Consider the following 14,806-nt stretch of genomic DNA (forward strand, 5'->3'; position numbering starts at 1 on the left):
GTACAATAAAAGTCTTTACGGCAATTTTCTCTTTATTCTGTGAAATAAATTTTTTCTCCCGGTGTATTTAACAGGCAAAAATGGCAAAGCAATCCAGAGGTAACAAAGTAGTTCCGGTCCTTTAACGATTGCCAGAAGTTTGCCTGAACTGCCATGCACTGGCCCTCATTTTGGCCCAGATTTCACTTTATTTATGGAACCGATGCAGCAATGAAAAGCCCGCCGTAATGGCACTTTAGGTGAGTCGACATTGTCCCTTCACTAGCCCAAAAGTCTTGTGCTTGTTGGGTGGTTTCGCAAACATTACTCCATAATTTATTAGTTATGAGTAAATATTTACAATATTTTTGTGTTCACATAGTCTGATAACATCATGTTATAACATCCATTGTTGTTTGGATCACTGTGGCTGTTATAATGATCATTGATTGCATTGTCTTTTAACAGAAACTAATTTTAAAAATTTATTAAGCTACTGTTATTAGCAAAATTACATTAAAGTAATAAAACTATTATAAAACAAAGTTTACAAACCATGACCATTTAAAGGACTTTTTTTCATCTGTGTTGCTTGAGTATAAACTATCTTTAGCCCATTTCATGATACAACTTAAATGTAGTACACAATAACAATTTTGACAGTTCCAAATCTAAAATAAATAAATTGAACACACTGATAATTTTTCTAGGCATATCACTTTTAAAAATAACATTAAATTGTTAAAGGACTTCCATCAAAACATAGTTTCGACAAAAGACTGTGAGAAATAATTATTAATTTTTTAATTATTTATTTTTTAATTTATTAATTATTTTAATAATTTTTGCAGTTTGCATAAAAAAGAGTTGTTTTTTTTTAAATGTATATTATATTAAAAAATATTAGTCAAATTTTAGATGTTTCTAAAGTCTCAAAATTTCAGAAGTTATAGGTTTAAATGTCACAGATCAGATTGAACTAGTTAAAATCAAGACAGACAAAACTTTTTATAAAAAAACTGTTCCTTTGTTACTTTATTATCAATAAACTAAGATTTACAGAGAAAGTAAAGACATTTTTAATTCCTGCAAGTCATTAGTCATCACAGTATAAAGAGAAGTTAGAAATATTTTTTTTTCTGAAATAGGATTGTTAAACATTGTTTAACAATCTTAAAAAATTTCTTTGAGTGAAAGACATAAGTTGCAAAAATGTAAGACTAGAAGTATTGCTTTGCAACAAGAAAGAAATTGCATGGACTGATCCTAAAGGAGCAGATTATCTCGAGGAGCAGCTTTGGAGAACTGACGTCACGAGGTTAGGCTGAATTTTCCCAGCAGCGACACCAGTCAGCTGAGTTCCCGAAGTGCCACAGAATTCAACAAAAAGTAATGGCAGCGTGGGAGTGAGGGATTCTTTTCTTTCCCCCTGTTTTAAAACATTCATTCGAAGTTGATTTTGGGCCCCTTGATGTACGTTCGGTGCATCAGGGAGGCATGCAGTCCTGTTGTAAAAGATTTAAGATGCCGACAATTTCTTTTGTGAGAAGATAATCCTTTTTCATCTTTATTTGTGTAAAATTGAATCTACAAGTGATGGCCTGTGTGGCGATATTTTTGTTGATGATATTATAATTTACATTTTTTTTAATAATTTAGTGAGAATAAACATGGTGAGTTTGAACATTTCAGTATTTGTTTTATCTGTCTCATGTATTTTTTAACTCAAAGCAATCCATTTCTTTTCAGCATCTATTTATTTTTCTTTCAGGTTAATTATTAGTCTAGGCTTATTTCGACAACGCAATCTATTTACCATTATACTTTTTGGCCATTTTTCTTAATAAGATGTTACTTATCCGTTTACAGAATATTGTAATTCTAGTATTTTATAATTTATTCTAAATTAATCCTTTAATCTTTTGTATTACTTCTTAGACATTTTCCCCTAAGCTTTTAAGTAACAGTCATTAATAAGGATGTTTTGAAAAAAAGGTATAAAATTTTAAGAGGAAAAAAATAACATAACTACTAAAATTAAAATAATAAATAATAATAAATGTATATTTTTATGTTTAACAGACTGCTTTGGTGTTCAGATTGTATACACAAATTGAATAAGTTACTTAAACATAAAATAAATTATATCAACGAGGTGATTAAAATTTTTAGTCACACGGCGTTTAGTGGGTTTTACAGGTGTATAATAGGAAGAAAAAAAGTTCAACTTATTACCCAAATAATAAATTATTGATCTTGAGAAAACAAACTGAAAAAAAAAAAACAGACTGGAACCTTCATTTTTTTTTTTTTTTTTATCTCTTGGGTCTTTTTTTTTTTTTTTTTTTAAACGTCAGAAAGCAGTCAAAATGTAAAAACTTAGATAAATATAACTTATAACAATAATTAAAAAGCATTTAACTTGTATTAATATTAAAGTTAGTACAACTTGTATTGTATTAACGCACAGAAGTCTAGCTTCAGTTTGAGCACTCCAGCTTGTCTAAATGTCATACAAACAATTTAGCAATTAAACATAAAAGCATGTAATCCAGGTACTTAAAAAATTAAAATTGTTTATAATCAGTTTAATGAACCCTAATTTAAAGTTACATAACTTAATATAGGACAAATTTTTAACATATAGTAATAGTATAGAATATAAGTAGTATAGAATATAGTATAGAAATCAAGTTCAAAGATAGCTGGAAAAAACACAAGAATACAATATTCTTAAAAAGGCACTATTTTTATGTAATTTATCTTTTTCATTATAAGTTCAACATGCATTTTAAAATTTAAAAAATGCAAGAGACAATTTGGAAAACAAAACTCCTAATTTTCTGCATTAAGAATTGATGTTTGTCTAGTAAAAATTAAATAACTTGAATTTTTTAACATGTTAGTAAAACGATAGACGCTATTAAGAGAAAAAAATGTAGCAAAGTTTAGTTGGTCCCCATAATCAACGAAAATTCGAGATATTTTGGTTCAATTTCCAAAGGTGGCAAATGAAGCCTGAAATTGAGAATCTCTTGCAAAATGCTGAATTGCACATGGAGGGGGCAAAAATCAATCGCACTGAATCCTGCTCAGTACACACACATGCAGACTTGCAAGTATTTCATCAAACATACAAAATGATTGGCGTTTTCATACACTTTGCCAAAATAGACTGACGGTACACCAAAATAGATTGGGGTTGAATTAGTGATAACGTTGAGAAGAACAATGTCTTTTTGCATAATTTGTGGCGAAAATCAACATGATAAAGGGAAAATATCTCGTTTCGAAAAAGGGAAAATTAAGCACTTTTTAAAACACCCAAAGAAAAAAACACCTTTAAGGGCTTTTAAAAAAGTTAAAAAAAATAAGCATCTTTAAGCACTTTTTTAAAATGCTAGGCACCCTGTTCCTGTGATAGTCTGGAAATGCGAGAAAGAGTGAGGAGGGACAGTCTATTTTCCACGGACAAGCTTTGAGCAATAAGTTTAATACTTTTTTTACAAAATTTGTAATATAATATCTATAAGTTTTATTAGCTTTTAACTAATTTGTATTAATTTTAAAAATTTATCATTTTCTTATAAATATCAGGTGACTTTTCCTGAGAATGACTAAGCTCATTATGCGAAAGTTTCAGGTATATTTTTTAAAAAAAGGTTATTTTCAAAAAAGGTTTAAATTAAGTACACATAACTTCAAGTGAATTTCATAAGAACTTCATATTCACATAGTTAACACAGTTACAAGTAAAGCATATTTCCAGTTTAAATAAGGCATATGGTGTATAAAATCTGATGATAAAGTTTTAAGTGTAAAACTATATATTAGATTAATAATCACAAATACAAAACTTCTTAACACCATCAAAATATTTTATCTGCAATTCCTAAAAACAGGAAAAATAATTGGAGAAAAATTTTACTTTCCAATTATTTGAAAATTTTAATATATCAAGATTTTTATACTAGAAGTCAGTAAAATAATATTATTTCAAATACTTTTTCCTTTTTACCAACACTTTCAATACATATCAAACAAGTTATGGCTCCATGGGTTATGATCTCTTGAAGATAGTCCTTGACTTTTTGCAAGTTTTTGTGCTCATTATCTGTAATAATAGCTGTATATTAGTTTATTATATAGATATTGCTTGCTCTTAATGGAGCTCTATTTGTGTTGTAATAATAATAATAGTCCAGTTGTATATCACTTTTTTCCCTTTCTTTTTAGTCACCTTAATTCCAAAGTTAGGTGCTATGTAAGTATTTAAAAATTTTGAAGAAAATGTCATTATTTTACCATCTTAGTGGCTGCATGTCTACTCTCAATCATTAAAGCTATTTCACAGTCCCAGTCATATGTCAGCACTCAGCCACCACAGCAAAGAATAGTAATCAACAATGAAGTTAGAGTTGACAGTTACATATAAAATTCAAAATAATAATAGTTTACAAATTTAGTATGAGTGCTCCAACACTTTTCCTTATAAAATAAAATTATTTAATTATCTTGCATATTATGTTCGCCTAACAAAGACTAGTTCTGACTAGTATGATAACAATGGATAAACTTAACCACAAAAACTGTAAAGATGTTATCAAATCATTTTTAATGTTAAATATAGATAGAGCTATTAATTTTTTCTATTGCAATATGAAATTATTTAGCAGTAATTGATGTATTGGTGATTTTAATTAAATATATTGTCATTAATATTTAAAAAGTTAAACTAAAAGCTTTTAATATACTAGTAAGTACATAACAAAACTTACAATTTTCCTACAATGCAATTGTTCAAATTTTAATAACATTCAATTTTTGGGAATAAAATGAATTTCTGAACATGAGTAATAATATAGCAGGTATGATAATTTATAATATTTGTAAGCAGATAATTTAAGATTTGCTTGGATTCAATAAATTGTCAACCCAGTTGCAAAAAATTTAAACAATATGGAAACTAATTACATTTTAAAAGTTAAGTTATGCATACAATTCTAATACATCAGGTAAATAATAGGGAAAAGAAGGGCTAATGCAGAGATTTTTTGCAAATTTGTCAAAAATCCATATTTAGAATAATTTTAAATTCATGGAGTATTTTTACTAACATTAATTTAGGCACTTATCTGCATTCTGGTTTATTTCTCAAATCACAAAGTTTATAATTTTTCCATAATATTTTTTTTGAAAAAAAGTTTGTGTTCGTCCACACTAGCTCCGTTACACGGGGCTGATGAGGATAATGTGTATGTATAAAGCCAAAATGAAATTAATTTAAATTTAAGCCTTATTGCAGAATAAATATTAGTATATTTAAAACACTAATTTGCAAATGAGCATTTCACTACACTAAAAAATTTCACTACATAAAAGAGAAATCTGTACAGCTTGCTGCTGTTCTGCTTCAGTTTAATGTATGACAAAAATTGAATACACAATATAAACATTGTACTCTTCTTAAGTCATCTCTAATGAATAATATTCTTTTAATAAACTTGATAAAACATATTTCTTAAAACTTTTAAAACATGGATTAATAGAAAAATTTTACCCTAACTGTTTTACTTGAGATAAGAACTATTTCTAAAGGTTTAGCATTTTAATTTAGAAAATAAATAAGATCAAATGTGTTACGTTTGTACCCAATTCATATTTCTTCCATTGGAAGTTGAATGGGGCCAACATAGACATGTTCACGCTAGTTAGTTGAAACTATACAGAGAAAAAGTTAACATCAAAATAGGTAAAAAAGAAAAACAGTATAGTTTATAACATCACATCACAATTTTATTTAAATTCTGAAGTTAAAATATGCTAATAAGCAGAGTAAAGAGAGAATATAAGAATTACTTTTGCACTTTAAAAACCTTCTTTTACAAATTTCTACTAAAGTATTAACAGTGTGATTATGTAATTATACATGGAAGTGCACATCAATGATATTTCACAAAGGAAATTTGACCAATAAATAAAAAAGTTATTTAAGATGTCCCTCCTATCTATATTTTTACACTAGCCCCTTCTTCCCTATAATAACTAAATAGAATAACTAAAGTAAGCCTTATACATTAGTTTAAAAAATTCTTCACATTTCTCAAATCAAAAGAAAAATTATGATTACACGGAAATAATTTAGGCTTGCAAGAGAAAAAAAGGGTCCTGGTCTTTTATTGTAACTAAAAGCATATTTTTTATTGCAAGAACAGGATAAATTATGTTTTTTTATAATAAAATATTTTAGACATACCATTATAATTTAACCAAGTTTTTTGTAAAACAGATACATCAACCTCATCTTCTTCATCTGATGATGATTCGGCCCATTCTTGGTCAATAAATTTTGATGCATTTCTTTGTATCATTTCACATGCCTCTTCGAAACGTCTATGAGATTGTGTGGACAAATCGCCTGAAAAAGTATATTTTCAAAGTAAGTTTAAAATATTAATGTAAAATATTAATGTCACACATAAGTAAAAAAGAATAAAAAACTGTATCATCTTCATAAATACCTTATTAGTCATCCTAATAACAAACTAACTTAAGTATTTATGTCTAAAACAGTAAGTCTAAATTATATTTAGTCATAAAGTCTAAAAAAATAACATATGAAAGGAGTCAAGTGTAAGGCAATCTAGTAACAAAAATTAAATACATATCATACTAAATATATAGCAATGGTATAATAATCTTATATATATATATAGTAATAGTATATAAAAATAGTAATGGTATAGTAATCTTGTAACTATTAAAAATAAAATACAAAAACCTATGAAATATTTCCACAATGTAGTTACATTAAAAATGCATCAATAATGAAAAAAGTTGATTGAAAAAAAGGCTATGAAACAAGCTGATTTGTCTGCTGTAGTGATGTTCTATGACAAGGCTTTAAAATGTAATATATGATCAAATAGATCCAATATGTGTAGTGTAGATCAGGTATAAAAAAAAAAAAATTAACATTGAAGGTAAAATGAAAAATTATTTATTATATTCATTACAAATTATTGATATCGTATTATCACACTGTAAAACAATAAATATATTGTATATTTGCAAGTTTTAGGTTCATGATTCCTAATTGTCTGCCTCAAACCATTGCTTTTACTGCATAAATGATATTGTCTTTACATGGGATCATTCTCAATAACAAATTCAGTTGCACACATTGCATGCTCAGAACATTTAAAAGAAAAAGACAAATTTTTCTCCATATGCATAAGGGTACACAACCTACGACTCACCAACTGCTAATGTGGGGCCCGTGGAAGTTTCTTAACGCCATGAATTTTTTTCTTCCAAAAATTTTTAAAAAAAAACATTGAGAATTTAAAATTGCACTTTTTTTTCTAGATCGCTTTTATCATGGTTATTGCATGGAATTTCACATGGTTTAAGGAAACCTAATATTTTTAATACAATACACAAATTTCAATAATAATTTTTTGACTCCCTTTATTTTTACCGATTTCATCATAAATCCAAGCGACGTTTTATACAATATTATGACTCTCGAGTTATCAATTGCAATTTTCCGATGATTTATTCCTGCAGATTTCATCATAACATTCTCAATTATAATTCGGCAGTTATAAAACAGTATTATCGCAAAGTTTTAAAATTCTTTAAATTTTTAATACGATAATATTATCAATCTTGAAGTTGAATCACACATTTAAATCATCACTTTTCAATATGCTTTCTTTGTACCGATTTCATCGTAAATCTGAAGAATTTTTCTAGTTATTTCTATGTTTTTCCATATGATTTGGAAATCCTGTATTTTTACGTTGATATTATTACGACACTTGAGTTTAAAATCGCATATTTAAGTAATCACTTTTGATGTAATTTATTTGAGCTAATTTCATTGTGAATCCAAAGTTATTTTGTGGCTGTGAAAACATCGTATTTCCATATAGTTTTAACCTTAAAAATATATAAAACCTTAATATTTTAATATATTATGAATCTCGAAGTTGGATCTTGCCATAAAATAATCACTTTTTTGCCGATTTCTCGTAAATCTAAATAATTTTTTAAGCAGTTATTTCCGCTTTTCAGCAAGTTTCGAAAATGCCATATTTTTATTATTTGACAATCAAGTTTCAAATTGTCACTTAAATAATAACTTTTTGACGCACTCTGTGCCGATTTCCGCGTTATTTTAAGTGCTTTTTTTAAATCACTTTATGCAATTATTTCTTTCTATTTTTTGGCATTTATTGCTATGCATTCCCACATAGTATTAAAAATACAATATTTTTATTAAGGCACGCAGATTTTAAATTGTGCATTATCGTAGCTCTATAATTGTGCTGATTTCATTATAAAAAAAACGTTAATCTGGTAAATCTTGTTGATCAATAGATTGGAAGAAAAAAAAAGAAAACTCTAATATTTAGAAATAAGAAAATATTTTGAGGGAAAAATATCTGCAATAATTTTTTCTCCATATTGTAGAATAACATGGATCACAAATCATTGAATTGACAGCAGTTTTACAATTTAACACTGCCTCGGAATATAGCAAAAATCATTCCCTTTTACAGTAAAAATTATTATTGATAATTAATAAATACAGTATTAATAATTATGTTATCAGTCACATTATTTTTTACTACACTTTGTACAAATTCTTCTATAATGAATATTAAAATAATAAAAATGACAGACTGAATATGGGAAAAATATAAAACATTTTTGAAAAAATAGAATATGTACCATCAGAAGGGCAGTTGGCATTTCTATACTTTTTCATGTTTCTAATTATTTAAATTGCAGTTGACAAAACTGAAAGAAAAAAGATAACAAGTAATTATATAAAATGAAAAAAAAATTAAGAATTAATATCATTTGGTTTATTCTGAGGTTAAATGTAATAGTATTTAGAGTTTTAATGGTATCTAAGAGTAAATTTTAATTCTTTAGATTTTTTCATCGATACTTCCCTTTTTTGGTTAAATTATCTAAAACAAAGAATATAAAATATCAAAAAGACTTAATTGCCCACATTTGGAATTGATATCTAGTCTATGAAATCAAACAAAGAGATTGGTTTCAAAGTTGGCTTAAACAATTTTCAGAAAAAATATGACGAGACAAAAAATTCTCTCAAATTTGTTTTTAAAATTTGATTATAAACAGGGTAATAATAAAGACTAGGAGCCATAATTATATTAAATAGTTTTATTTTAAAAAAAATAAATAAACATTTGATTTAAATTAAAAAGGACTTCGGTAAATATATTAGTTTATTTCATTGAAAAAAATCAATTTTAATCATCTGATTGCATAGTTACAATGTTTATCTTAAAAACTAAACAATGCTTAATTTAACTTTTTTTTTAAAGATTTATTTTTTTAAAGAAACATATAAATATATTTTGGTAATAAATTTCAAAAAATTATTTTATTTCTTAAATTTAACAACTTTTTCAGCTAAACCTCTCAATGCTTGTCTTTTTACTTCCTTTATAGATTTAATAACAACTACTTGGAAAGAAGAATTCTTTAAGAGAATCGCTAAAGTATGGTACTTTGCAAAATAAAAGCACAAGAAATGTACAGATGCGAAATGATTGAAAAGTCTGCTGACTTTACAATAATGAATAAAAACTGCAAACTTTTGGTTATGACCACCATGCTAGAATCAATTTTGCAAATTCCTTGACCGCACACACATTTGACACAGAAATCTTGCGTCAGGCTACCCATGGGAGGATTTCAAGGTCTTCCTCTCCATGTAACGCATATGCAGGTTAGTTCCATCAAAAAGTCCTCCCCGAAGGCAAATTTCTTCCAATACTTGATCCAGAAGTTCCCTTGCCTTCTGGATTGGGTTCAAAATAACAAGGCTACGGAGTTGTACATTAGTAGTCGTAAACCCAAAAATTGGGTCGACAGTTCAACGACAGTTATAAAATACTTCCAGCTCAATGAAACAAATTTCCTAATTACAGCAGTTCAATAAATCTTTTACAACATTATATCAAATATAAAAAACTTATTATTATGGTATGTGGCTTATACAGGGTTCCCACTCTTTCAACAAAGCAAAAATTAAGCAAATTTAAGGACTTTTTTTTGAAAAAATTAAGTACTTTTTTGGAAAAATTAAGGACTTTAAAAATAGTATAATTGTTTATCATCGAATATACATATGCCACCAGTGACAGTGCAATATTTTACCTTCTAAAAAAATTAATAAATTAAAAAAAATACAAAAAGAACAATTTTATTAAAATGTAAGCACTGATATTAATTAACAGGGCTCAACAAAGTATTACCAGGCAATTTTTGCAAACCCGGGTCACTTTTTTTTTAAAAAAACATTTTCAGGTTGTTAAAAGTTACATTACAAAAAAACATTTTCAGGTTGTTGAAGTAATCATTCAGATTGCAAAAGTTAACGTATGAAACTAATCTGTATTACATTTTTAATGATTTCATTGAAATTGAATTGTAAAATTGTGCAGAAATTAAGATTTGCAATTTTTTTCAAGTACATTTGTGATGCCACAATTGGCATACACATATTTATTTTCTATCTTTTAAAATATCTTTCATTACTTAAGCTGATTTTTATTAATAGAATTACATTTAAAAATAAATCAAAAACTTAATCTTTTTAAACGAACATAAAATATTTATTTCTTCTCTTCCAGATCAATGTAACGGATACTTTCTTTTTATTATTCACTGCAGACATATTAATTCACTGTCGCCTCTAATCGAAAACAAAAATCTATTTATAACTTTTTATTCTAATTTTCCAACAGCTAAATGTTTCGGTTGCATGGTTGTAATAATTCACATAAGTTTGTTGGCGACTCGTGATCGCCAAGGTATTCTTTTAAACCCATACTAATAGGCTGGTTGGCTTTGTTTTGGCTATAATATTTTAATAGATCGCCAATTTTAGATCTCCTACCCATGCTTCTCCTGTGTCCGATCGGAACAAATTACACGTACTTTTTAATTTGGCTTTTGATTAGGCAGGTTGTGGGGGATTTGTCTCCCATGGCCTGTCCTTATTAATATTATTATGCAAAAATTGATTCAACTGAAATCCTTATGAATGATATTCATATATTGTAACTCGAGCTCTGCAAATATATTAAATTAAAAGCTTTTTATTAATTCTAATCCGGCTCAACTATTATTTTCATCATCTTCTGTTTTCAGCATCAATCTTCAATTTGTCAATATCTTCAACTAGTCCACTATACTAAATACAAACTCCACCTCACCTGATATTCTACCCATCATCACCACTTAAATTGGCACCCCTGAATATTCCTTCTTCATAACATTAAAAAAAAGAGTAAATAAAAAAATTTGTCTATAACATTGAGCAAATTATTTCAACAAGTTTTTATATTGTGGTTAGTGTGGGTCTTTTATTTAAGCACCTTAGAACTGCCCCCCCTCCCCCAATAAAACAATATCTCTTCCATGTGCAGTATTTCCCTTGTATACACTCTATTCTTTTCTTTTAGAATGCTTCATTCTCCTCATAGAGTATCAGTCTAGGCAAAAGGCAGAATATTATTATTAAAAGGACATGCTTTTTTCCCCCTGCCTATAGCCCTCTCTCACACACATCCCTTCCTGTCGCCTTATAAAGCTCTACCCTTGATGCACAGTCGAATTCTAGGTGATAAATAAACGACTTTTCATTTCAAAAAATTGAACTGAACAATTGTTTCGATCAGCTACAGTGATACTGAAAATTTAAGGACTTTTAAAAACCTTGCACCAAAATTAAGTACTTTTAAGGGTCCTTATTTTCCAAAATAAAAATTAAGCAGATTTTAAGGACTTTTCAGGACTGTGTTACATATCCCCTATTTAATTTTTCAAAACGATTCAGTTTCTAAAAAGTTAATACAATTAGTTCAAATTTTTCTTATCTAAATCACTTTTTTGATTCAATAATAAAATTTTTTTTAAATACAGCAGTACAATAAATTAATTCCAATACATTATCTAACATCATAGTGTGTGTATTATTAACCTTTACTTGTTATGCTACTTCTTTTTTCTTAACTAATTCATTTTTTCAAAAGAAAAACCTATTAACTACGCTTCTGCACATCTACGTCAAACTCAACTTACAGTTTAATAAATCTGATCTAAGGAAAAAGATACCCTTTCTTTTCTAACATAAAATTGAAATTAAATCCTAAAGTTAAATTATTAAGACATAAGATTATAAATCATGTGAGAAACACAAACTTATCAAAATATAATGCCTGATTCAATGAAATATTTACATAAGATAAGTTTATAGCAGAAACGGTATAAAAATAAAAAAAATTCAGTAATATACAGAGAAGATTTTCGTTCTGGTATTTGAATGAAGTTTTAAAAAACTTCTGGGTTATGACACGTGAGAAACTGAAAAAAACATCTCAGAAAAGAATAAACTCTAATGGCATGACTCTTTAGTTATCCCATTAGAGTTTGTTCCACTAACCACTCGCAAATCAAAACAAATTATTATTATTTTTTTTTTGAAAAATAGGTTTGAAAACTCAAAATTAATTTATCAAATTGATAACTGTACTTAATAGGCTTATTAATTAATGTTTCCCAGACCGTCGCCAGTAGCCCATTGTGCAGCTCTAGTGCGACGTAAATGAACTACAACAACTTAATAGGCGCAAACAGAAACAGAAATAACCCCATGTACCAATGAATTTTCAATAACAAATATAAAGTGGAAAAAAAAACAGACTTGCAGTGATAAATCAAATAAAAAAATATTGAAGATAACGTTACACTTCCATTCGCAAAAATAATGGCGAAATGTGATAAATTACTTCAAATATAACTTAAGTCAAAGGAACGCTTTGTTTTTTCAATTTCAAACCGTTGAATTTTCTAAAATAGAATATGCTAAAAAGATTACCATCAACCATTCATAAAAAAAATTAGTTCATCCATAAGATATAAAAATGCTTCAATTATTATTCAAGAAACTTTATTCTAAAATATGACACATCACATAGATTGAAACCGAATTGAAATATTATTTCAGCAGGGTTGCCAGCTGAATGAACAATTTGCCCCATACATGCAAAAAATTGTCGCCAAAGAAATACAAACAGTTCCCTAATCTTTCATATGATTAGTTGGTGACATCATTACGTCTTAAAACTGTGACTTTTATCACATTTTTTCACATCAAATTTCTAAACATTTTACGTGAAAAGTAATTTTGTTTCAAAAAACTAGCAGCACAAAACAATAAAAGATTCATAAAATATTTATAACCTAAAAGACTCTTATAAAATTTTTCCACTAAATAACCCTGGCAATCAAATTAAATCCACAATTTAAAGATGAAATTCAAAGCTGGTAACCCGGTGAATCAGAAAGGATGTGTTGATAAAGGAATTCTTTCGTTATGTTCTTATACGAGAGGTTTTAGCTTTTAGCTATCATAGTGATGTTCTAATTGTCATCACAATTAGCCCATTCTCACTGCATGCAATTAAAGCTCTTCAAGCGCCTGTGAACGTTTCGGCGCTTCTTTCGGTACGACTTTAAATAAAACATGAAATTTTTTTTTTAATTGTTTTAAATTTGCTGATAAATTTAGATGCATAATTAAGAAACCTTTTTTTATTATTTATTTCCTTAATTTTCCTGTTTTCAATGTTCCAAGAAAAAATTGTCCCGCAGTGGACTGATCGTTAAGACACGGTTCTCATCAGATCACCGAAGTCAAGCATCACTGGCTGCGGTCAGTGTGCGGGTGGGTGACCCACTTGGATCAGTCTGCGTAGGGACCGAGGGTGTGCGGTATTGGTCCTCGTTAAACTGTGCTACCGTAAAGTGCTCGACTTCGCGCGCAGGTCGTCGGGCTACCGAAGCGGGGGTGCCATCCCCTCCGCAGAGGATCAAAATTGTGATGGCATGTCTTCGGATCATCCTCCGGGATGTTTCCCAGACCGTCGCCAATAGCCCATTGTGCAGCTCTAGTGCGACGTAAATTAACAACAACAACAACCAAGAAAAAATTATTTATATTTCTAGTCCGCACTGTCTTGGATGCCCGCCCTTTTATAACCCTAAACTTTGGCGATCAGCTGAAATGGGTGATTGCCAAACGAAATCTACCGCCAACTGCTTGGATGCCCGCTTTTTGAACGTGATTGAAAATGGCGAAAATGTTTGAGCTGGAAAGATGTAACGAATACGCTAGGAAATACATATTTTTTACTACAATATTTTTATTCATGCAAAGTGATTTCTAGATACTGGACATTAGTATTGCACCACTTGCTGAATTAATATAAAATAGCTCTTGGTGTCGACATTTTTACTGGCTAGCATTGCATATTGCAGCTACCTCACTACTTGAAATCAGTAAAATTGCAGGTATCATTTTCATCACTTTTCTTAGCATTATTGTCGGATCTGTGTTTTTATTTAAAGCAAGAATTTTTGTTGTTAATTATAAAGATTATTTTTGTGTGTGTGTGTATTGAATATTATTTGAAGGGAAATATGAATGACAAATAAGTTATAACTGTAATAAAACAAGGTTGGATGGAAACCACTTTTTTGTTTCTTATGAGTAAAAGGTTAAATTAATAATATTTTGCACCGTGATTTTAAGGTACTCATTAAAATTATCAACTTTTCTTGTATGAATATGCTTTAGTGGTATTAAAATAAAACTATTGATTCACATTTTATTACATTGTTGGTTTTAAAAATTAGTTTACATGTGTTAAAGTTCTCTGTTTGCATATTTTATTATTTGTTTGATGCTTCTATGATTACATTACTACTATAA

At 28.3% G+C, this 14,806-nt stretch overlaps 1 protein-coding gene across 3 annotated transcripts in view; it reads right to left on the reverse strand.

Moving 5' to 3' along the window:
* Positions 1–13,390, reverse strand: part of LOC107450156 (NF-X1-type zinc finger protein NFXL1) — an 82,042-nt gene extending 68,652 nt beyond the window's left edge. Inside the window, exons 1-5 of one of the 3 annotated variants that reach the window (XM_016065894.4) lie at positions 13,276–13,390; positions 8,719–8,787; positions 6,236–6,397; positions 3,984–4,093; positions 535–650 (exon numbers count right to left, since the gene is read on the reverse strand). In XM_016065894.4, the coding sequence (XP_015921380.3) occupies positions 535–650; positions 3,984–4,093; positions 6,236–6,397; positions 8,719–8,755 (425 nt within the window). In that variant the 5' untranslated portion in view covers positions 8,756–8,787; positions 13,276–13,390. Of the gene's footprint in view, positions 1–534; positions 651–3,983; positions 4,094–6,235; positions 6,398–8,718; positions 8,788–12,910; positions 13,094–13,275 lie in introns of those variants that run through there. The other 2 variants (XM_087154624.1, XM_016065893.4) reach the window with 2 other exon arrangements.
* Positions 13,391–14,806: the final 1,416 nt, after the last annotated feature.

Source organism: Parasteatoda tepidariorum, chromosome 11 (assembly GCF_982258835.1).
Source record: "Parasteatoda tepidariorum strain Cologne lab strain chromosome 11, Ptep-v5.0, whole genome shotgun sequence".
Taxonomy (NCBI): Eukaryota; Metazoa; Arthropoda; class Arachnida; order Araneae; family Theridiidae; genus Parasteatoda; species Parasteatoda tepidariorum.